Source organism: Hemicordylus capensis, chromosome 1 (genome assembly GCF_027244095.1).
Source record: "Hemicordylus capensis ecotype Gifberg chromosome 1, rHemCap1.1.pri, whole genome shotgun sequence".
Classification (NCBI taxonomy): Eukaryota; Metazoa; Chordata; class Lepidosauria; order Squamata; family Cordylidae; genus Hemicordylus; species Hemicordylus capensis.
In genome coordinates, this window is record NC_069657.1 from 276,108,383 (window position 1) to 276,133,804 (window position 25,422).

General features: G+C 42.3%; 1 protein-coding gene across 15 annotated transcripts in view; it reads left to right on the top strand.

Moving 5' to 3' along the window:
- The window catches only part of CYRIA (CYFIP related Rac1 interactor A), a 97,702-nt gene that overhangs the window by 51,854 nt on the left and 20,426 nt on the right, over positions 1-25,422 (top strand). For 5 of the 15 annotated variants that reach the window (XM_053285388.1, XM_053285389.1, XM_053285386.1 and 2 more), the window contains 5 exons: positions 7,223-7,302; positions 21,159-21,280; positions 22,758-22,863; positions 23,519-23,655; positions 24,114-24,191. In XM_053285388.1, the coding sequence (XP_053141363.1) occupies positions 7,233-7,302; positions 21,159-21,280; positions 22,758-22,863; positions 23,519-23,655; positions 24,114-24,191 (513 nt within the window). In that variant the 5' untranslated portion in view covers positions 7,223-7,232. Of the gene's footprint in view, positions 1-6,847; positions 6,897-7,222; positions 7,303-7,479; positions 7,560-21,158; positions 21,281-22,757; positions 22,864-23,518; positions 23,656-24,113; positions 24,192-25,422 lie in introns of those variants that run through there. The other 10 variants (XM_053285395.1, XM_053285392.1, XM_053285390.1 and 7 more) reach the window with 5 other exon arrangements.

Genomic DNA, 25,422 nt, shown 5'->3' on the forward strand with positions numbered 1-25,422 from the left:
TACATCATACAAATGCAGTATAGCTTCTCTTTACTATCCATACGGTCATAGACCAGCATAAAATACATGGGGTGATTACACAGCTCTTTACTATCCATATTTTATTAGACCTTCCAGACTTCCTGGCCAAAAGTATGGCCAAGGCATGGATTAAATGGGTGAATTGTTGATCTTCAAATATTTATCTACAAAATCACACCAACTTTGGTTAATGTACACCAGATTTTAATTTTTCATCTCCATGTCCCTGTTTTCATTGCATTGCCCTTAACCTCATGGGTAGCTTGAGTCTTGGCATGCTAATCTGTTCTGCACTCTAAATTAAGCAAAACACGTGGATGTTAGTAGACCACAGTGGACAGCTTCCCTTAGTTCTGCAGGCTATTTGCCTAACCTGAGAATAGTTTTAAGATTTACAAATCTCCCTCTTTCCTATTTTGGGCTTGATTACTTTTACCCGAAGACAATTTACATGAAACAAGTGTTAACATTACATTTTCTTTGACAACTTTGCAAAGGTAAAAATGACATCTTAACAGATTTTGAATGGAGTTGCTAACACCACACTAATAGGGCAAAATGTTTTAACTAAAAATACTGATTAAAATTGGCACTTTTCTTTTAATTTCTCTGTCAAACAGCAGAGGGCACTATGTAATCAACAAAAACTCATTCTGAGCTTGTTGTGCCCTTTCCCCCTTTCCTCCTTCATGTGAAGCCATATTGAATGAGCAAATGTCTATAGACTGGTCTGTGAGTTTTAAATGTCTCCTCCACAGGAAATCCACTGTGTAGCACTGCAGGGTTGTCCAAACAACTGCACAATGTCCACTTCTATGCATATGTTTAACTTTGCTCACATCACTGAACAATGTCCGTTTTCTTTGTATGATAGATCACTGCAGTCACGTGCACCTAATATTATGAAAGGGGCAAATGATATTTGCCATAAAGGGGTGTGTGTGATTAATCATCATGTGGATTTGTCATGGCTTAAAACTGGCAGTCTTAGAATAAACTTGATCTTTAATATACAAGTGAGACTTTGTAACGCAATTGTCTTAACAAGACATTTACTTTTTAAATTTTATTGCTGAATTGGGATTAGTATCTAGTTGCTTACTGTTAAATATGCCATTAAAAACAACAACACTGTTTACATTTTATAGTTTTTCAATTTGGAATGTGTGTTCAGTTGTATTTGAGAGCATTTTCCTTTAATCAGCAGCTGAACCTGTTTTTTGTTGTTGTTTTTTAAATTGCCAGGCTAGTCATTACTTTTACTTTTCTAGGCAATAGGTCTTTGTTATAAAGCACAATAAGATTTGCTTGTTTATTTATTTATTTATTTATTTATTTTTGCCTATAAATTGACTGAATAGAACTGGCTGATCTTATGCCATTCTGTAATTAAACCTGATTGATGTGTTGCCCAAGAATTTCTACTGTTAACAGCCAGGACATAATACAGAGGTGATACTTTTTTTTTTTTTTGGCCCATTAATATGTATACAGCTGTTATGTGATCTGTTTGCTATTAATAATAAAAAGTGTGCTTGCTTCAGACAGCTCTGCGTTTTCACGCTTCACATAGAAACCCATTCTTTCCCCTGGTGTGACTGTGAAGGGCTAAAACAAATCAGGATGTAAGGTAGCATTGGGAGGGGAAAATGGAAGAAGAATCAACTGTCCAGGGGATTTTGTGAACAGGTTGAATAGTGGAAATGCTTCCTTGACACCTGTTTGACATTGGGAGGCAATTATTTGGATACAAGATGTCTGTTCAAGGCTGCAGTCTTATGCACCCTTCCTTGGAAACAAGTCCCTTTGAATTTAGTACAACATAAGTAAACATGTCTAGTACTGGATACACAAGGCTCAGGTCCCTTCTCCTATAACTAAGGAATGAAAACTATTATTATTATTATTATTATTATTATTATTATTATTTTTATTTTATTAATATTAATAAAACTTTTATACCACCCTTCCAAAAGGCTCAGGGCGGTTTACATTAAAACCAGTTAATAATTAAAACAAAGATTATAAAGGCATAAAACAATTATTAACAATTAAATAGTCAGAACAATTTAAAAACAAGTTTTTAAAAGCTGGGAAAGCCTGGTTGAAGAGATGTGTACTCTAGTACTCTGTTCATCTTGGGGGCTCCTTTAATTTCTCAGGGAGCTCTTGAGTTGGTTCACACATGCTGGCGTCTGGTTCCTTGTGGCTACTTCCATGCTTCCTGCCTGATAGATATTTAGGCGGAAAGTGATTCTTTCATGCACAGATTACCAAAGCAGCATGTTAGAAATGGGTGCTCACAGCCTCCCCAGTGAGGTTCGCCTGACACCATCATTTTGTTCTTTTAGATGCTAGGTAAAAACCTTTCTGTTCACTCAGGCTTTTTAAATTTTATTTTTTTTAAACTGACTTAAACACAAGTTCTTAAATTGTTTCGTACTTTGTTTTGGGGGTTTTGTGTGTGTGTTTGTTTTATGTGTTTTTATTGGATGTTTTGATGTGTTGTGAGCTGCCCAGAGAACAATTTGTTATGGGGTGGCTAACAAATACAGTTTTATTATTTTTTATTTTTAGGTGTTCACACACAAATGCCAGCAAGTGAAAACCAGCCCCAGCCCCCTTGGGAATGTTGGGGGTTGCAGTTATGTGGAGTGGTCCATGTCAAGGATGTTTTGACATGTGCTTCTCCCTCGAAGACTGGAATAACACTGACATGGAAAAGAGCTGGTCTCCTCCATGTGCAAATGAACTTCAGACATTACCATGCTACTCACACATCAGTAAGGGTGATGTCAGAAATGGTACAGAATATGAGGTAGGATTCAAATTGATCCATATCCAAAAGTATAGAAATCTGTTGGGAGTGGAGTAATAGGAGGCAGGAAGTTATTCTGAGATTTTGATGAAGACTTTCAAGACTAGAAAGTATCTTTTAATCTGACAGCAGAGAGCACTGTCTCTGGTTGTGCAGTCCTCAAGAGACATATTCCTGGGAGTCAAAAAGTACTTTTGAAGGGAGGGAAAAGCAGCAAAAATGGTTCCTTGCCTCTGCTTGCATGCTCAGTCTGCTGCCCAGCAACATACTGCCTGAGCTCCAAAGCAGTCTCTCTGCAGGGCACAACTCCTACTCCACCCTCCTATTACATTCAGGACTAGGTCTCATGATCAATGAGACCCGGTTTTGTCCGGTAAGCGGGCTGAGCCTGCTCTCCCCCTCACGAGTGGGCAGGGAGCCCTGGGCAGCCGGATCGGCTGCCCACACGATGGTCGGCTCTGAGATGGAGCCAGCGGGGGGTTGGGGGAGCGGGGCAAGCCCCAGTATGCCCTGCGTGAGCACGCAGGTCATACTGGGGAGACCCCCGAGCCAGGAGGCTGCTTTTAAGCCTCCCAGCCGGGGGTCTACTTATGAGTAGGCGCGGCGCGAAGGTACGCCACGGCTACTCACAATCGCAAAAAGCAGGTTTGAAGGAGTGCTCGCTCCGCAAACCTGCTTTTTGCCAGGGGTTCTCGAGCGGGTTAGCCTCTCCAGAACCACCGGGCTCAGCTGTGAGCCCGGTGGTTCTGACGACCAACAAAAACTGGGCTAGCCTCTGCTAGCCCAACTTTTGTTGGTCGTGAGAATAGCCCCCCCTGTGTAATTTAACGGCCTGTTTCGAGCTCAAAATGTTTTGCACATCCCTATTGATAAGTACATCTGTGAACAGTGTAGCCATAAAGCTATGTGATGTGCATTGAATACTGTGTATCATAATTGGGACTTTGGACTCTGCAGTCCGGAACAGTGGGAGAATTTGTGTGTGTTGGGCGTGAGGAAGTGTGGAGATGCACAAAGCTGTTTCTGACATTACAACATATGCAGGAAGTATCTTCTACATCTAAAGCTGTTCCCTAGCTTCTGGGAAAGCCTTGAACTAGCAGCAGCTTGCAGAGAAAAGAGCAAGACAATCTTAATATTAATGCTGATACATTTTTTTCTTCTTTCTTCAGAATGCAAATGCTTAATTCTGTTTTGGAGCTTATGGAGAAGTGCAAGAAACCAAAAGCATGAGGCACTTCTCCTTCTGGTTCCTCATGCTTCTCCAGAAGTCTAAAGCAACTTGTGGCCATTTCCACACATTGCAAAGCTGTAAACACCAGGGTTTGCCGCCAAATGCACGTTTAACAGGGAGCCACAGCCCAGCCCTGATGAATGTGTCTGTATGATACAGGTCAAATCAAATAAAGGTTTATTACAGTTGTTGACCAATAAGAAAAACACAGTAGTTTCCAGTTGTACGTGTCTTACAAAATGTGCAAATATACATTTATTTGTGTCTAACAGAGCATTTTTAGGGGAATAGTTTTCCCAAAATGAATACATAAAGAGTGGATGTGTGGTGTTTGATGCCACGGTGGCAGCAGCCCCACCCCTTGTCTTGATTGAGTGCAGCAATTTGTCCCCGTCCCCCGTTCCCCCCCCCCCCCCCCGCTCCTATACCTATGTGGCCAAAATGGATGTTGTCAAAAGTGGAGTTGCCTTTTCCTGATAGCTTGAGCTTTGTCTGAAATGTGGGTTGGTGCCATGTGGCTAGGATCCACTTGCTCTGGGACAAGCTCCGTATTTGTGCAGCCACAGATACCCATATATATGTTCCTATCTTTGGGTTTCTGGATGTTGTTGGACTACAGTGCCCATCCACAGGCACAAGGGCCAGAAGGTTAGGAATTTGTGCTGTATGGAATCAGGCTGCTTCATTACAATGCCTTGAAACTCAACTAGGGTGGCTTATGGCTATAATTGAAATAGTATTACTTTTGGATTGTAATCTGATTTCACTCTTAAAATGAGGTAAGTTTAAAAAAAATGTTGGAAGAATGTAATCCCTGTTTGCATTGTACTCTGTGATGAATTGTCTTTCAAAATGCCGTGTTTTGAGCATGATCATTGTATTTCTGATTTTAAATAATTTTGTTCTGGAAACTGACTCTTCTGCATGGCAAGGTTAGTGGCAATGAAATAGCATTGATAAAATCAAGTGTAGGGTTACTGAATGGGGGTCAGTTGTGTTGAAGTTGTGTTATTCTTGTTGCATCATATTATAAATCTTTTATTTTAAAAGTAAATATGATCTTTCTTTCTTTCTTGAAAACTGGTTATGCTTTCTTAAACTTATGTTTGGTTTTGCATGTTTTAATACATTGTATGCAAAATGTTACTAATTGAAAGGGTTTGACATACCTGCTCTTAGGGAGGGTATACACAGCATACCCATATCTGCCCAGCAGATTTTTAAATGCTGGTTAAATGCTTTTTGACTGTGCTGGACCTGAAACTCAGCATGATTTCGATTTATTTGTTACATTTATATGCCACCAATTATTAGATATAAAGGTGGTTTACAAACAAATATTGAAAGTAGTAAATAAATTTCAGGAGGATCTCTACAGCCCAGAGTCACAACTAATTTCACCAGTGGATTTGCCTAGTCTCATATTGTTCTCAGTACAACCCTTTTAGGAATAAGCAGACCTGCTATAAATACAGGAAAAGCAGTTCCTTATGAGGCTATCCCTAAAAGTAATAATATAGTTCTTCTTCTTGTAGGCAAGTGACAGACATATGCTTTGTTGAACGCTTCTTGTTCATTTTTCTTAAGACTCCTTCAAATTCTTTCATTACTGAAACTTCGAGGCTCTATAATGATTTCTTACATGTAAATGCATTCTCTGTTAAATCAACTGGGAAAATACTCTGTAAAACTTTCCAGCTCAGAAATATTTTTATTAGCCTGATTGCCCACATATACCAATGTCAGTCATTTGTGGCATACCAATAACCTGAAAAGGGGTGGGTGGGGGAACTCCGTCAAATGGTTTTCTGTGGGTACACAATCTAGGTGATTTATAAACCCAAGTGATATGAAGTAATGAAAATCAAAGATGAATATAGAAATACTGTATACTACCCTGTGTAGGTGAATAAACAAATAAGCCATGGGTCGATTTTGTATAGGCAAACTGGAGTAACAGGAGTGTGTCTGCTAGCCACACCCCCAATACCAACACACTCAGTTGCCATGCCCCCAGTAGCCACACATTCAGCGTTCTGTCTGAAAGGGGATAAGCTGTGATAATTGGGTAATTGGGTCCTCCACGCTTATTGGACAGCCCCTTTCAGTCACACAAGAAAGCTATTCCCACGATCACTAGAAACTGGGCTAAGGCAGCCCAGCCCGGTTTCTAGTGATCGTTGGAACCACCGGGCGCACAGGTGGCTACCCTGCCTAAGTAATCCTCCCGCTAAATGAGGTTAACGGAACAAGCACTCCGTTAACCTCATTACTTTGATCGTGTGTCAGACACTCAGAGTGTGACACACGGGGTGGGGGGGGGGAGGAGAGGGGTACCTCAGGAAGGTACCGCACACTTGAGCAGTGCCTTCCTGGAGCTCCTGGACTCTGTGCAGTGGTACTCCCCTTCCCCTGACCACCAGAGCTCCCCAGCAAGCTGCAGCCAGGTGCAGGAATCAGCCACCCAGCAACAAGCGACTGCTTATGTAAGCCCGCTCTCCCTGCCAGACCCCTTGAGGCTCTACATCGTGATCATGTGTGGAGCCTCAGTGAACGTGTGGCTGCTGGACAGCATGGACAGCTGGTGTGTCTGCATTGAGAGGCATGGCTGCTGTGTGCAATCCTGTTCTCTTTGCTTGAAAGTGGTGGTGAAAAGGCCTAAAGGCACTCTAAAACAAGACACAAATTGGACAAAATTATAGCATGATTAGTATGCTCAGTTCTCATGAGTAGCTCTGGTCAAACAAGTCTTATAGCCTTTTTAATCACTGCAGGATCACTGTGAAAGCTGTTTGACAAGAGGCAAGAGTGGTACAAAACAAGGTAGTGTGCATACCATTGGCAATGATTTCTCTGTCATTCTGCTCTCATCTCTCCTAACAATTTTCTGCCTCCAGCCTCAGTAATGAAGGTAATTTCTAAATATCCATTTCTATATTTGGGTTAATCTGCAGCTGACTGCTGATTTGCTGTTTGAACTATTCTCAACTAGTTTTTCTTTTGTCAATTATTTTCGAGATAGAATTACAAAATCAAATGGCTTTTCTGGTTTTCGTTTGAACAAAAATAGCAGTGCATGTCAAACCCTTACTTTTTCAACATTCTAATTTTGCATATATAACTCTTTATGATTTTGTTGCATTCACTAGGTTTGCTGGTATGGGTAATCTTCTTAAAGTCCTTACCAGGGAAATTGAAAACTACCCACATTTTTTCCTGGATTTTGAAAGTAAGTTCAAAAATTGGAACGTCATTTCCCTTGACTTAGGAACTGGTTGAGAAGGAATGTTTACGCCTGATTTGCTTTAACAGATAAACATATTCAAGCAGTACAAAATGATCTGCCTCAATGCTTTTAAGATTTGTTATCTCAGAGCACCTTTCCTGTTCCTTTTCTATTTTTCAGGAACCAAATGGGAAATCTTTTAAAAGTTCTCACTTGCACAGAGTTTGATCAGGGGCCAAATTTTTTCCTTGACTTTGAAAGTGAGCAAAGCTTCTTGCCTGGCTTGCATTCTTTTCTCGTTTTATTCCTAATAAATTGCATGTATTAATGTACCATGACAAATAGTACAGTGCACGCCACTTATACCATTCCTGCTTCATCTTGACAGCTAGGTCTCAGCTCATCCAGAATCCCAACACCATTTTGAAATTCATTAGCATCAATTAAAAGGACTCAGTTAATGGTCTAATGCTGCAATGGATTCTGGCCACTTTCTGGGTGGGTGATGGCACTCATCTGACAGCCTGCAGCTACCTTGCTCATGTTTTGCATAGGTTTTTTTTTTTTTTTAATGTTTTATTGTTAATAAAGAATGAAACCCACAATCCTAAGCATGCCTACTGAAGAGCAGCCCCATTTGCAACAATGTTATTTTCTTTCATGTAAATGTGCAAAGGATTGCAGTATCAAGAGGACACTGTTCAAATGTTAATTTCCCACTTGGGTTATACATGAGAAGAGAGAGGGAGTAGGCCTCAAGGTGACATGCCTTCCCTCCCTTTCTCCCCACAGGTTGTACAATTTGGTTCTTAATAAGTGGCTTGTGCTGTATTCAAAGGGGACTTGTAAGGCCATTAACTTGCCCTCAGCATTTTACTGACAAGTGTTTAAAAAAAAAAAATCACTGTGAAACTGCTAGAATCCCATTGGGCAGAAAAGTGTCGACATAGTAGATATGGGAATGTAGAGCTTTCTTTTTCTCTGCAGTTCCAAAAGGTATACATATATCATATCATATAAGGAACAAGCTAAATTCAAAACAAAGCAAATTCAAAGATTTTCTGATAAATGTACATGATTTTTATTAAGATTTCCTGAAAGATTTACAGTTTATGTTTTTGTATTTATCTGTCCTATAAAGGGTGACTACATAATTGTTCATATGACACTTTTCTTGCCTTTTTTCAATGTTAAATTAATGGGATTATCTCCATTAATTGTTTTTTTAAAGCAATTGAAGTGAATGTTTGGTTACATTTCCCTTAACGGTGCATCTATCATATGGTGAAATGTATTCTTCGCACATTAATTTTCTAACCACATCTTTCACTGGATTACAGCTAATATGATCCTTCTGTTTATAGTCTGAATGCATGTAGTGTGGGCATTCACTTGAAAACTGATCAGCAAATGCATTAAAATCCCTTCATCTACTAAAGATATATTGCACTTCACATCTGCTTGCTACATGATATCTTTTTAAACACCAACAAGATAGGTGTGTAGTGTTTTTCAGCACAAGTTCTGTCTTTCGTTAACTAACATTTTATGGGAAGAATTATCTAAGGAACACCGTTTCAGTTTTGGTACAGAACTCTACTTCCTTTTAAAGTATCAAAGAATGTCTAATCTGTGTTTTTTCAAAGCCTAATCATTATGTATAAGAATTCTGTACTCCTAGGCTCTGTTTTTTAGGTCAACACTCAGGGTCATTTTGCACATTAATTGGGTTTGCCACTGAGTGTATCCACTTGCATTACAAGAAACCATTTTTGTCATGGAATGAAAGAGGTTGATTCTATCAGAACCATAAACTTGATGTAAAAGGAAACCTGGTAAGAGATGGTATCTAAAGAATAAAAAAAAAATTACAAATGTACTAAACTGAAGAGCAGAGCTAATAGATTTTAAGATGGAGTCATTGTGAAAACCTCCTTTCCCCAAGGCATGTGGCCATTACATCATGATGATGATGATGATGATGATTTATTCAATTTCTATACCACCCTTCCAAAAATGGCTCAAAAATTGTGTGTGTTGTATTTTATATTGACTTTGTTTTAAAAGTGTGAAAGTTTTAATGTAGTAATGTAGCATTACTTCCATACTATTACATTTCCAGAGCACTATCTTTTCACTAAAAGGCAAAAGCTATGGCCCTATGGTATGCATCAAGCACATGATGCAGCACCATTTCTGAAACAAAAGAAGTAAGTCTTGGTTTGGTTAATGCCCAGATAGGACCTCTGGGAACATTGGACAACATCCAAACTAAGTTAGTCATGACTAAGTTTATTGAAATTAATGGGACTTAGGTTAATCATGACTAGCATTTGTCATTGATTTCAGTAGTGCTTAGTCATGACTAACTACTCTGGATTTTGGACACCATATACATTGTCTTGAGTTCTGTTGAAGAAAAGGATATAAATGTAATAAACAAAGTGCCTGTAAACTGGCATACCAGTTAAGATACTACTGTTGGTAACATGACTTTGACCTGCTACATTTTAGTATATTTTTCTGTTGGAGGCAACATTTAAGTGAATTAGTACACTGTAGGATCTGAGTGTGCTGGTAGGTGAGGATGAGATAACACTTTGCAAAACATAAGAATGAGTAATGGAGTATTTAAGCTTGAGGAACTATAGAGACCTTACTCTAAACAGTCAGCAGAAGGGCGAAGGTAAGAGAGGCATTGTAAATATGCTTAGGGAGAGAAGTTTGCATTCAAGGGGACAATTTATAGAATGACTTGTCAAAGAGTGGAACCATTTCAAATGTGCAAGATCTCATATGGTGCAGTCCTGTAGTAGGATTATAATAGGACTGAGTCAAACATTTCCCCAAAGCCAGTGCTGACAACATTCGAGGGGTTAAGAGGGGAGATAAGAAACAGAAATTAAAATGGATGAGAAATTCTTGTAAAGTTTTGAGAGAGCAATGAAAGTGCTAGGTCTCTTCCTCGTAGTTGTCTCCATTTGGCTTCCATTTTCATTTTCAGAATGTCCCTGGCATGATGCTAGATCATGATATAGTATCATTCTGAGATAACTTCACCAGAAAAAGATGACAGCTGGATGGAACCAACTGTCAGGTGGAGCTCTAGGGCTTCCTGTGCCTCTTCTGCCACCATCTTATAAAGAAAAGATATATGAGCACAGCTTAGATGGAGACTCCACAATTAATTTGATGTCTGAACTGGAGGTGTCCAACAATTCCTCTTATACGATTTGACTAGATCAATTTCAGTTTGTGACTCCTGAGGATGTGGACCAGCTGCTTGGAGCGGTGAGGCCTACCACTTGTTCTCTTGACCCTTGTCCAACATGGCTTGTTCTATCTAGCAGGGAGGCTGTTGTAGGCGGCCTGGTAGAAATCATAAATGCTTCTCTGAGGGAGGGCAGGATGCCTCCTTGTCTTAAGGAGGCAATTATTAGACCTCTTCTAAAGAAACCTGCATTAGATCCCTCAGAGTTGAGAATTATAGGCCTGTCTCCAACCTCCCGTGGCTGGGCAAGGTAATTGAGAGGGTGGTGGCCTCTCAGCTCCAGATGGTCTTGGAGGAAACGGATTATCTAGACCCATTTCAAACTGGTTTCAGGCGGGCTATAGGGTGGAGACTGCCTTGGTTGGCCTGATGGATAATCTCCAATTGGCAATTGACAGAGGAAGTGTGACTCTGTTGGTCCTTTTGGACCTCTCGGCGGCTTTCGATACTATCGACCATAGTATCCTTCTGGAGCATCTGAGGGGGTTGGGGGTGGGAGGCACTGTTTTACAGTGGTTCCGCTCCTACCTCTCGGACAGGTTCCCGATGGTGTCAATTGGAGACTGTTGCTCTTCAAAATCTGAACTTAAGTATGGTGTCCCTCAAGGCTCCATATTCTCTCCAGTACTTTTTAACATCTACATGAAACCGCTGGGAGAGATCATCAAGGGATTTGGAGCTGGGTGTTACCAGTATGCTGATGACACCCAGATCTACTTCTTCATGTCAGCTTCTTCAGGTGATGACATATCCTCCCTAAATGCCTGCCTGGAAGCAGTAATGGGCTGGATGAGGGAGAATAAACTGAAGCTGAGTCCAGATAAGATGGAGGTACTTATTGTGCGGGGTCAGAACTCCAGAGATGATTTTGATCTACCTGTTCTAGATGGGGTCACACTTTCCCAAAAGGAACAGGTTCGCAGTCTGGGAGTACTCCTGGATCCACACCTCTCCTTGATTTCTCAGGTTGAGTCGGTGGCCAGGGGTCCTTTCTATCAGCTCCGGCTGATACGCCAGCTGCATCCGTTTCTCGAGATCAGTGACCTCAAAACAGTGGTACATTTGTTGGTAACCTCCAGACTTGACTTCTGTAATGCGCTCTACGTGGGGCTGCCTTTGTATGTAGTCCGGAAACTTCAGTTGGTTCAGAATGCAGCAGCCAGGTTGGTCTCTGGGTCATCTCGGAGAGACCACATTACTCCTCTGTTGATGGAGCTACACTGGCTGTCGATAGGTTTCCAGGCAAAATGCAAAGTGCTAGTTATAACTTATAAAGTCCTAAACAGCTTAGGTCCTGGGTATTTAAGAGAGCGTCTTCTTCGCTATGAACCCCACTGCTCATTGAGGTCATCTGAGGAGGTCCATCTCCAGTTACCGCCAACTCGTTTGGTGGTCACACAGAGACGGGCCTTCTCAGTCGCTGCCCCGAGATTGTGGAATGCGCTCCCTGCTGAGTTACGATCCTCTCCATCTCTGGTTATTTTTAAAAAACCTTTGAAAACCCATTTTTTTACCCAAGCCTTCTCAGGTTTTTAATTAAAAAGTACTGTTAATTTTATGGTTTTTAAATTACTGTATTGTTTTAACTTTTATATGTGTTATATGTTTAACTGTTTTAACTTTTATATGTGTTTTAATTGTTGTTAGCCGCCCAGAGACGTAAGTTTGGGCGGGGTATAAATTTAATTATTAATAATAATAATAGTGTCTAATAGCAAAACTGATGGCTTCAACTGAAGTTTTGTTTTCACACTCACCAGCCACCACCAGTAATCAGTGGTAAGTTTTGTTACCACAATAACTTAAGATTGTTGTGTGCCCACACTGACAATGCTGAATGTCCATCCATTTTTGCCACATCATAACGGATCAGTGCTGGAGCACCAGTTCAGAAAAATTAAACTGTGTTTTAAACCCTGCAGTTGGAGGCCAGTTTGGATGCTTCAGCCTCATGTAATTATTCTGGGTCAGTGTGGCATGCCTTGGGTCTCCACACACAGTGGGTTCGTGCTCACATACGTCATCTGAACTGGCCCTTAGTGTCATTCCAAGAGGCTTCTGGAAAGAAAAATGATGACTGTCAGTGGGCTGAGAAACTTCAGATCTGCTTTAGATGATAATGTTTCAGAATGCATGAATGAAAATATTACTCCCATCTCAAAACCCCTCCGCCCAAAAGATTACATGATAAGATCTATATCTATCTCTAGCTCTATCTACATAGAGCTAGTGTGGTGTAGTGGTTAGAGTGCTGGACTAGGACCGGGGAGACCTGAGTTCAAATCCTCATTCAGCCATGATACTTGCTGGGTGACTCTGGGCCAGTCACTTCTCCGCTCTGGGCTCCTTGGAGGAAGAGTGGGATATAAAATGTAGATAATCATAATAATATCAGCTGCAGATATTTGTAGTTTGGGGATATGTGACCTTGAATTTTGTGTATATGTTCAACTAGTGTTGAAGTTTGATGAATGGGGAAGGATATTCCCTATGCCACAATCCTAGAGCTGCCTTCTGAAGCATGAAAAAAGATACAGCTCTCTCTCTCTCTCTCTCTCTCACACACACACACACACACACGGTGCCCATGTCTGTGGTGGCCTGGCTACTCATTAGGGTGTTGCTCGTAACTACAACAATTCACTTTCCCCTGTAGGAATGAATGGCAGCTGTACACTTTTTTAAATATGAGAAAGTCAAGAGTTGCACTTGGAGACATGATTAGGGTGGGGCTAAACCATAATCTTCCCTTCCTAATTCCATAAGAATCCAGCCTGGTACATGTTTCTGGTACAATTCTAGATACAACTTCTTGATCACACTCTCAGCCCATACATATGTCTAAACTGATCTGAGGTGTGCTATCACTTGGCCATTTGAATCATCCTGACAAATAGTAAAAAAGATGGGCTGCACATCACATGCCAGTGCTGAGATCCAGACTGCCAAATAGGGATGTGCCTGAATCACTGTTTGAAGCACGGTTCGAGCACATGGAAAGAAATTAGAAGGGGAACTTTAAGAAAATGGAGAGCAGGCTCCTGCTGGGGTGCTGCATGTCCCAAAAAGCACATGCGTGGTCAGCAACACCATGCCACATATGGCACCCGCGCATGCATGAGCACCATGTGTGCTGACAGCATGTGGGGCTTTTTGGGAAGCACACTCCCGCAGCAGGAAGCTGGAAGTGGGAGTGGAGAGCAGGTAAGCACCTGCTCTCTGTCTTCTCAAAGTTCCCTTCTTAATTTCCCTCAAAGTGCTCGAACCGCGCTTTGAGCTGCAGTTTGGGAACAGCCATACTACCAAAGTAGGCATGTAATGTGAGTTGCATGCCTGTTTAAGAGAATTGAAACTAGTTGCACAGCAACTAGCATACAGTGAGGAGGGTGAATTTTGGAGTTTCTTCCTTAGTCTCAGATTGCCCTATAACTAGTAGAAATATGTCCCTGAAGGTTACACAGTCATCAGGGACATGCTTCCATGTGTTGAAGACCACTTATGAAGGAAGACATAATTCGACCCAATTATTACTCATTCCCCTGGAAGTGCTCTGCTACACAAAGAAGTATGTCCCTGAGGGCTGCGTCACTTTACAGGGCAATCTGAGGGAAAGGTAGAACCCCCAAAATTCATCCTCCCCCATTAAGGCTCTGCCAGGTACATAGTGTGAAGGGTGACAAGGCAGCTCTCCGTTCCACACCCGTTTCGGTAGTCTGGAACTCAGCCATGTGATGTAAAGGTTGCCTACCTATGCTTTAAATTAGGATTAAATATTGTGATAGGATAGAAATGTTGCAGATAAAATAGATATTAAAATATGTCTCTCTATCAGCCAAGTCCTTACATTTTGGGCTTTTTAAATGCTGAGATCAAAAGCTTAGTTCATTTTGGGTGCTGCAGATCTTAGTTTTTCCACCACTGATGAATGTTTTTTTTTTTTTTTAATTTGCACCTGTAGCAAATTTCAACGCCATGAATCTTGTTAAAACTAAGGATCTCTTTAGGCTTTTTAGACGTTATACTTGTCTAAATTAATAACAAGTAAACTGAATATTGACCACTTAAGGCTATTTACAGCAGGCTTTTTTCTCATAAAATGTACTGCCAGCTTTTACGGCTGTGTGTAGAGTTAGAGGCTTTTATTTGGTGTATATGAGGCAGAAGGAGAACAAGCTTCTAGTGTGGTTCTTCTTGAATCTGCAAGACTTGAAGACTTTATAACAGGGTGGTAAAATTGGATTTTTGCCATTAAATCAGATTATTATCATCATTATCATTATTTTTTTAAGTAAATGAAACATTAAATTTCTCAAATTTTTTTTTGGAAAAAAGATTAAATCTCATGACAAACATGCTACACCTATACAGGTGGACCTCGTTATCTGCAGGGGTTCTGTTCTTGGCGACAACCGCAAATAACGAGACATTGAGGCAATGGGAATCGTGGGCTTAGGTTTCTGGAGGTGGTGGGGGGGAACCTTAACAAGTTGTACTAGTAAGAATATTGTCCCTACAACTGGATTAAATTTGGTCAAAATTGGTTAGGCCAGGGTTTCTTAACCGGGAGCCCCCAGATGTTGTTGGACTACTACTCCCATCATCCCCAGATGATGGGAGTTGTAGTCCAAAAACATCTGGGGGCCCAAGGTTAAGAAACCCTGGGCTAGGCAGTTCACAAGTTAGCCCACTTGTTCCTCATAAGTTCATGCATATGCCATCTTGAATTGGGGTGGATGACATCACAAACTCTGTGTTTTGAGGTGTCCCTCAAAAATTCAGATCAAAAATTTTAAGCATCAATAACAATTCATCCTAAAGTATAGTAATTGGATTAAGTATTTGAGTCTGATTCTATCAATTTGGCTACATTATACGTAACGTCAGAATCATGGTCAGCAAGGAGAAAGCAAACAAAAAACTCATCAGAACAGCCTGGAACATTTCTTAATAAAGGAGCTATAAAAGAAGTACAAGAATTGCAATTAAAAGTATGGTATAAAATATGCACGCTCTCAGATGACTGTCATTTGCAGTCTGGGAGACCACAAAGGGGGAGTAACTGCTGCACGGGCTTCCTCCAACACAGGAAGGCCAGCCATAGCAGCCAATAGTGCTTGAGAGAGAGAGAGAGAGAGGAGCTCCTCCCTTTTAACTCTGGTTTGTGCAAGCTGTACAAACCGGACATCACGTTGGAGGCTATGGACCCTTGGTTTGTTAAGTATAACTTACTTCCAACCAAGGGTTCATTCCCAGGTTTGGGGGGGCGGGGGAATTGGAACTGCAGTTGGGCCCAGGAATCGCGGTTCCGGTCATTCATATGTCATGGGATTCCCCATGATGTCCAAAGGTGGCTATTAAGTTACCTTCCAATCAAACATGGGTATTCATTTCTGTTTCATCTCATGAAAACAGCTGTAGTCTGCCCCAGTACCCACCAGACCCTTTATTTGGAAATTTCTCGGCTCTCAGTTTCTGTTTGTAAACAGACTAAAGTCACATGTAAGCCACCTAATGGCACAGCATGGAAATGACTTGACTAGCAAGCCAGTGGTTGCCGGTTCAAATCCCCACTGGCATCTTTCCCATACTGTGGGAAACACCTATATTGGGCAGCAGTGATATAGGAAGATTCTGAAAGGCATCATCTCACACTGCGTGGGAGGGGGCAATGGTAAACCCCTCCTGTATTGTACCAAAAAGAAAACCACAGGGTTCTGTGGTCACCAGAAGTCGACACCGACTTGACTGCACACTTTACCTTTTAAAGTCACATGTAAAGACACGGTCTGGATAGTAGGATGATTGTTTGTTGTGGGGCTGGGCCAAGGCAGAGGGGTTAGTTAAGACAAGGAGACAATATAAGAAAGGCAGAATAGAAAGAAACAGTGGAAGGAAAAAGGGAAGACCTTATTCAGTACATTGTTTCCTATAGTCCCACACACACTGCCACAGAAAAGCTGTCATGGTTTCTGGGCATAAGAGAGAACTTATCTGGGAATATTTTGAAGAAATGTCTTCCTTAATTAAAAGAGGAAAATGTGTCAAGTAGAAGCAGTGCAACAAGGAGATGCGTGGCAGCTTGACAAAAGTAATGCGTAAAGGTATCCATTACATTAGAAAGGGATTATGTACAGTTTTCTAAATTAGTAAAAAAAATCAAGTTATCTAAAAGAATTACAGGAAGCACACCCACCTAGATGTTGCAAATGCTCTATTGAGTTGTAAATTAACGAGGTTATTTTCACAGTCAGGCAGGGCAGTGGGTGGGAAGGCTTGGTAAACGTACATCCCCCCCCCGCCCCCAACGACCGAGTTCTCCTGTTGGGAACATGAAATGTGCTCCTAGACAAGCAGCACTGCGTGCCTACAGCATGGAGGTGCAGAGGTCGGGACAACGTGTCCTGGCCCCTGGAAATCCCACAATGCACTACGCAAGTGTGGAGTGCATTGTGGGGACACACACACACCCCAGCAATGGGCAAGTGCCCGTCAGTGTGTCAGCACCTGCTGAAAGCAGCCAGTACTGATACACGGTCAAGAATGCGACTAAGGGAGCGCTTACTCCCTTAACCTTGTTTAGGTGGTGGGCTCCTTAGGCAGGAGCGCCAAGGTGCTGCTGGGAACCAGTCGGCTCCCGTGGGTTCCCACGGGCAGCCAAGGGCTAAGCTAGGGCTTTGCTGCCCTCGCCCAGTCTTGGCTGCTCGTGAGAACAGCCTCAATATGTTTTTGTGATCAGATTTGCACCATCGCTTAGGAAATATGTAGAGAGTTGCCAGTGGTAAACTTGATTTAAATCAAACCTGCACAGCATATTATTTATTTATTTAACATAGTTTTATACCACCCAAAACTAATGTCTCTGGGCAGTTTACAATTTTTTTAAAAAAGGCTTATATATGGCCCAGGGTCTAGATCCGGTTCACGAGGACTTCTTTGCTGGCCCCCAGATAGGAGTATCCTGCAGCAACAGTAGGAGCCATGAAGAGCTCTTGGCTTTTCCCACTGTCAAGCAGCTGCGGCTCAATGCAGTTGGCTGCTGGAGACCAGATGAGCTGCATGTGACAGTGATGGACCGACGAGCCAGTGAGCCAGTTGCTGCTGTTTGAGCAGCAGCAGTGGTGATGGATGGAGTGGGTTGGAACAGCGGCAGCATCAGGCAGGCCCAGGCAGCGCACAACCCAGAATGGCAGATGGTCACTCTTTCAGTCAGTTCCCTCTTCTCTGAGGGGAGGGGGGGCATTTTCTCTGGGAACTGCCTTCCAGCACCATCCTATGGCAGTTTACTTGGAAATAAATTCCATGGTGTACCCAGTGAGGCTTGCTCCCAAGTAAGCATGCCTAGGATTGCAGCCTAAGAGCAACAGTGATTTAGGGAGAAGAGGGGACTTGGCCTTTGTTTGGGGCTGGCATGCACTCCCAAGTGCCCCACTGAATGAACAGGGACAGGGCCCATTTTCTGGTCACTATCCTTGCTTAAAATGGTGGCTCCTTTGGCAGCAGGAAAACTAGCTAGCTAACAGCTTTCATTTATTTTGTTGATGAATTTCAATGTAACTCGCTGACCCCCACACAGAGCATCTGTGCGCTCTTTGGGGCTGGCTACCTCTCCCCGCCCCCCACCTGCCCCAGTCTCCGGCCGGGCCCTGGCTGCCAGGCCGAGTGCTGCCGTGGCGGCCGAGGTGCCGCCGCTGTGGCCCACCACCTCGCCTCTGCAGCCGGGCCCGCCACAACCACTGCGGCCGGGCCACCTCCTCGCCTCTGCGGTCACCTGGCCGGCCAATTCTCCGGGGTGCACCTGAGCCAATCAGGTGCCTCCACCACCCAGCCAATCAGCTGGGTTCCAGGACGCACATTCCAAGGCACACCCAGGAGAATTAATATAATAGAAGATAATGCACTGAAAATTGTCCTCAGCCCCCATGGTTGGTTCTGGCCCAACAGGGCATTTGAGTTGTGCCCTGGTCAATTATTTTGATCAGGTTTTTCTCTTAAATTGGAGTCATGATTTAAATCAATGATATACCTCATTTGGTTTAAATCAATGATTTACATCACCTTGATTTAAAACAACCCACCCTGTATTATACAAGGCTTTTGGATGCTTAGATAAACACATACAAGGCCTGATTTAGGGAACAAATAAAGTTCTGAATAAAGTAGAAGCCCTCATGTCCACTACCGTGCTTTATGGAACAAGTACATGCACACCACATAATGTGATCAGTGCTGTCACTATGTTACATCACTGGCCATCTCTTTGAAGGGAAGCCAAGGCTGAGCCTAGTGCCCACTTCTTCTCCAAACAGGTGATATTTGTGCTGCGGGCAGGAAGGGGGCACTGGCACTGAAACCAATCCACATACTCTTTCACCCCAAGATTGGCTTTATTGGCCTAGGTGGTGATGTTAGAATTAAGTGTTTCCTTGTCTCTCTTTTCATAGCTTTCAGCTTCTAAGAATAGTGGCCCTTACGTCCAGTTTTATTTAGTTTCCTCAGAATGTTTCAAACTGCTAGACTCTTTATGATAATTTGCTCTGTTTACTCAAGTTCTTCCCGCAGGTATAGACTCCCAGTGCAGCAGGGGCCTATTTTCAAATTTTTCAAGGCTATCGTCACCTTTCTCTCTGACTATTCAAAATAAATGTATTTTGAAATTGAAATAATGTGGTACTGTGGTGCTAAATCATCTTCCTGGAGGTTGCTTTCTAAGCAAGCCATCTGCTGTTTTGGACAGTCTAACCCAGATCTTTAATTTATAGTTGGAAAATAAAGTTTCCAGTTGCTGGCTGACATCTTGACTGTTGGAGCCTGGGTGCTCCTAACACCAGGGCCAGGGGTGTAACTATAGTAGAGCAAGGGGAGACAATTTTCTGGGGGCCCACTGCCTTGCCCCCCCCCCAGAGGCAAGTCACATGGCTGACTCCCCCAACCGCTCACCCACCCAGGATTCCTTCAGTTGTATTCATTCTCCGAAACTGATGTGAGTGTTAAGACTTGGAGCTACCAGAACAGCATGTTTTTCTCTAGTACCATTAAATGACTTGCATCGTCCACAATTCACAAAACCTTTTAAATATAATTTAGGATGATGTTCTGCTGTGGCACATAGGTTATATATAACACTAACACACACACACACGTATATATAAATTAATTTTACTGTGCTTTTTGTTACCACTATTCAGCCTCATTTAAGATTTCTTTACTTCATGAGCTGAGCTTTAGTGGGGGGGGCATTTTAAAATCTTGTCTCTGGGCCCATACCAACCTTGCTACGCCCCTTACCAGGGCTCATGCAGCACCAGCCCCTGCGTTGGTCTCCACCCTTTCTGAGGTCCAGGCACACTTGTGCAAGAGTGCTTGATCCTCAAGACATCTCTCTGCTCTAACCAAATGGTTCCAGAGTACAGGCGAGCTCTTTGTGCTCTTGTGCAAGAGGACCTGTGCTTTGAAAAGCAGGGGCTAGCGCTGCGTGGATGCTGATGGTTGGAGCTCCCTCGCTTTGCTAGTCCAGATGTCATCCACTGCAACTATGATGGCCTGGGCAAAGAGGCACTTTTTTCAAGTGGTGATTCTCTCTCTCTCTCTCTCTCTCTCTCTCTCTCTCTCTCTCTCTCTCTCTCTTTTTTTTTTTTTGAGCAGGGGGAGAGCAACTGGCTCTTCCTCCAGTGTCTGTTGCTGGGGTCTATCTTATATTTCTTTTTAAGATTGTGAGCCCTTTGGGGACAGGGAGCCTATGTTTGTATTTATATCTATGTAAACTGCTTTTGGGACTTGTGTTGAAAAGCGGTATATAAATATTAATCATATTCATATTAATACATACTTCTAGAGTGTAGAGGCATCCATACAGTCAGGGTGTTTTCAAAAACTTGAAATACAGTGGTCCCTCGACTTACGAAGTTAATCCGTTCCGAACGCACGTTCGTAGGTCGAAATTTTCGTAAGTCGAAAAGCGCACCCACGGAGGTCTGGAAACATTCGTAAGTTGAGGAAACCGCATCTAAAAATTTGTACGTCGAGGAAGCCGCATCTAAACCGGCAACGACTTCCGGTCATTTTTGTCGTTCGTAAGTCGAAAGCTTCGGATGTCGAGTAGTTCGAAAGTCGAGGGACCACTGTACATTTTACTATTGTTCGCTTTCATAATGGAGCGTCCAAGAACCTGCCAAAGAATGAGCCTCTTCAAGCTTGGTGGTTATGCCAATTGGGAATAATTGTTGGTGTGTGTGGGTGTGTGGGTGTAATCGATCCAGTTAATCTTGACTGAGTAAAGTTTATGTCTTGCCTGGTCTGAAGTTTCTCAGAATGAATAAGTATTGTGCTTTGTTTTATTTTTAAATTGCAAATGTACTTTGGATCTAGCCCTTTTTTGTGTAAGGAACTGGTTCTAATCCTGTCTAGGTTTAAGCTAGGTACAAAGCCATATTTTGAAAATTGGTGAAGCATCACTTGAAATGTCTCTGGGCTAATGAAATATGAATCAAATGATAATTGTAGTGTTATCAGCAGAACTGAAGTTACATTTCATGTTTGTTCAATTGGCAGTTTAACACTTTTAAATATCTGCTTTTTATATTCTCCCTAGATGCTCAGCCTACGGATGGAGAAAGGGAAATATGGAACCAAGTCAATGCTGTCTTACAGGATTCAGAAAGCATGCTTTCAGACCTGCAGTCTTACAAGGGAGCTGGACAAGAGATTAGAGATGTATGTTAATCATACCATAGGTTATGCCATTGAGTTAGTGTTGACTCCTCGCGACCACAGAGCCATGTCGTTTTCTTGGTAGGAGTGGCTTTCCATTGCTTTCTCCTGTGCAGTCTGAGATGATGCCTTTTAATACCTTCCTATATCGCTGCTGCCCAGTATAGGAGTTTCCCATATTCTGGTAAATGCACCAGTGGGGATTTGAACCAACAGCCTCCTGCTCTCTAGGCAAGTTGCTTCCCCGCTGCACCATTAGGTGGCTCTAATCATACCATGGCTCCAGTATTTTCTCAGGAAGAAAAATTCAACCTTGATTTGCAATATTTCTCATTTGACTCTGCATGCCTAAGGAATTCATTAGAAGATTCCTTTTTAAAAATTGTGTGTTGATAATTCCAACATTATTAACATCAATCAACATTATTATGCCCTTATTATTGAGCTAATTAGTTAATATATGCTCCTTGGCATGCCAAATTAAAGATTCCTCCTTAGTGACTGAGTGAATGTATATATGTGCGTACACCTGCACACACGTGTATGTACACACACAAACACACAATGGGGTGTATTTATGCCTGTGGCATGAGACAAGACAGCAAATAGTTGCGTTTTTTTTAACCCAACACTTCATTAATGTTGATGGATGGATGTTGAGGCCTGCTCTCGGGATAGATGAGAGGATGGTGCTTACAACAGCCAGAGGATGGATTTTGAGGCCTGCTCTGTGATGAGCATAGTACAGCTTGGCCGAAGTGTTCTAACATCGCTTTCAGGATTGCACTAAGTAGTGCAGTGTTCTTCATAGTGGTGTGCTAGTGGTGGCCCACAGGGACCGTGCTGGTGGCCCCTGACTTGTCTTTCCCCCCATCTTGTACCCTGCTGACTGCGCACAAGCCCCCTTTCTGCTATGTCTTCTGAGCGGCAACTGCCCACAGAAGTGCCAGCAGGGAAGACAGGAAGGTGCTTGCCAGCACCTTCAGCATGCACCCTTCCCCTTCGCCACTGGGGAGGCTGCTGGGCCAAGCACAGGCCCCCGCGGGAGGTGGGGGTGGCTCACACCAGCAACCTGACCACATAAAGAGTGAAGATGGCTCAAGCAGTGTAACTCTAAAATAGAATTGGCAAGCTGTTTGTTATGGTGATCTGTTTTTTTTTTAAAATGTTCTAAATTCCTTATGTGATTGAGTTGTTAATTCTTGAAGAACCAGATGTATATTGTTACAGCTAACAGAGTAATGTATCTGGCAAGGCGGGCCGTGGGATCAGGGCGGGGAGACAAACTCAGAACGGAATCCTGCCCCAAGGAGCTTACTGGAACTGTTAGAATCTGTTGCAAAAATTTATCTTTCTAATAAATCAATGTACTTAGGAGTTTTTTCTTCAGATATATATAAATTTAGTGGCATGGTAATCTTAATCTGTTTTGTGTCCCAGCATGCATCTGACATTGGTCAATTTTGTGTGTGTTCTTCAGGCTATACAAAACCCAAATGATATTCAACTTCAGGAGAGAGCCTGGAATTCAGTCTGCCCTCTAGTTGTGAGACTGAAGCGGTTCTATGAATTTTCTCTCAGGCTAGGTAAGGACCTACCTATGAGTCTCAACATAAGTTTTCTTTGCAGACGTTGCTTTATGAATGCTGAGTGCACACTTAGCTCAGCTGTTGTCTATTATGCGACTTTGGCAGTAGTATTTGGAGTTCCTCTAATATATGCACATCTGAACAGTGTTTTATTTTTCTTAGAACAGTGCATGGTGCATTTCTCTGTCCTTTGTCTTTAGGTTTATTTCAAACCTTTAAAATACCTTTGACTCTGTCTGATGCTAGTCACTTGTAAGCAAGAGGATGATGTCTATTTAATGCTTGTGTTTTAAGGACCAGTGCAAAGGAACAAGAAAGAGAGGTCATGGCAACTGGGGGTGGTGGTGGAGGAGGAGGAGGAGGAAACTTTTGCATCTGAAAAAATGTAGAACTTCACCAAAAGATGGCCAGTCTACACAGGGCCCACCCATCCATAATCTACATGCAGTTGGGTGAGGGAGTGACACGTGAAGCCAGCCACATTGGATAAATTAAGTAAAATTCAAGCAGTTAAGACATGTTTGAAATCTTTAATTAGTTGACTGTTCTAATAAAGCAGTAGATTTTTTCATGTTATGTTTAGAAAAAGGCTTCTGAGAGAGAGAGAGAGAGAGAGAGAGAGATATGCTATTTCTTTCTTTCTTTTTTTCAGAGAAAGCCCTGCTGAGCTTATTAGAATGCTTGACCTGTCCCCCCTATACACCAACTCAGCATCTAGAGCGAGAGCAGGCTCTGGCGAAGCAATTTGCAGAGATTCTGCATTTTACTCTCCGCTTTGATGAACTCAAGGTAAGAAGAAAGAAGTGGCAGTCAACTGACACTGAAGCTTCCTTGCTTTGCATGTATATTGGAAAAATTCTGTTTCTGACTACCTAGGAAAAACCCACAATCCATCATTACATCCAAATCAGCTGCTCTTGGATGTTGTTGTTTAACCAACATGCTCAAAATAAAGTGAGATCTAAAAGCCACTTCAAGCCTTGGGTTCAGAACTCAGTTTATTTTAAACATTTTGGTTAGAATAAACAAAGGTCAGCTTCAATTTGTTTCTAACTGCAGTCGGAAGTAGAGTTATTCTGATTCACATGCAGGCACAGGAGTGGGACCTGAAGCTAGAAAAAGTTGCACAGAATCAAGATTTAACTATAGTTCTGCATGACTTTTGAGCTGGCCCAATTTATCTACTTTTTATGTCTTAAGTTTTATTTTTCCTCTCTCCCCCACCCCACATCTTTCTCAAAATAAAGATGAGAAACCCCGCAATTCAGAATGATTTCAGCTATTATAGGAGGACGATAAATCGCAACAGAATAAACAATATGCATGTAAGTAAAATATTCCATTCTGAAATTTGTGTATCTTGTTCTAGAATGTGATGTGTTGTTCTTGACTTGCAGTATCTGTACAAAGGCAGAATTCACAACCATGTTTACACCATGGGATAATTAGAAGTTATTTGAATAAGAACTTGGTAGTGTGAAACTGGTTTTTAAAGGACCCACATTTGTGAATTGAGCCTTCTCACCATGAAAAAGCTATATTTATTAACAGGAAGAGGCAAGGTTTTTAGATGATAGGAGAGAGAGAGACTCTGTGTGTGTGTGTGTGTGTGTGTGTGTGTGTGTGTGTGTGTGTGTGTGTGTGTGTGTGTATATCTCTACAGTGTGTGTATATATAATCACATTGGTGAGGGCTTATTCATAGTGGAAGTTTGTCCCTTTTTATTTCTTTGGACATCTTCTTACTGCCATGGTTGCTCCTGAGGTTTCTCTCTCACTGATCAGAGGAAGTTTGAAATCTTTCTCCAGTGTGGGTTGCTGTAATGGGGCTGAGGATGTCCTGTGTGGTTACTAGTCATGGTGTGATCAGGCTGGGAGCAGCCTCAAGAACAACAGCTCTTACTACACTGGTAAGAAAATAAAAGAGAAGTGCATACAAAAACCTCGTGGAGAATGAGTTCCCCTAGAAACCTCTAGCCCCACTCAGCCCTCCCACGGCCCTGGCTTTGTATTTCCATTTGCTCAAGACAGGAAGATCATGTCCACCACATCCCAGCCCGGATAGGCAGCACATCCCATACCCATTATAACTGTCTCATACTGGGAGATGGGTGGTTTAAGAGGAATTCCAATGCCTTGGCCCAGCTAATAGGCCTGCCACTCGCATCTCATTGATCTTCCCAGGAGTAAAAAACACCAGGATGCCTTGGCAGATAAGGAAGCCTCAGCTTCCCATTGCATAGACAAGTGATAGTTGTCCTGCCTTCCTTAAGCCTAATTGGAGGGGGGTGACTTTTGCCTCCTCCCGGCTCCCCAGTGTGGATAGCTTGAAAAGACAGCCACCAGTGAATGCCCAGAGACAGCTTTTCCCCCCATCTGGAGCTAGACCTAATGCTATGACCAGACTCTGCCTGTAAATAAATACATCTTTTTAAGGAAAAAAGTAAAGACGTGGCTCTTCACTTAGACTTTAGAATGAAAGTATGGTTTTGCTGCTGCTTTGTGTTTCCTGTATTATTATTATTTTTAATAGGTTATTAGTATCTATTAGTAAGTA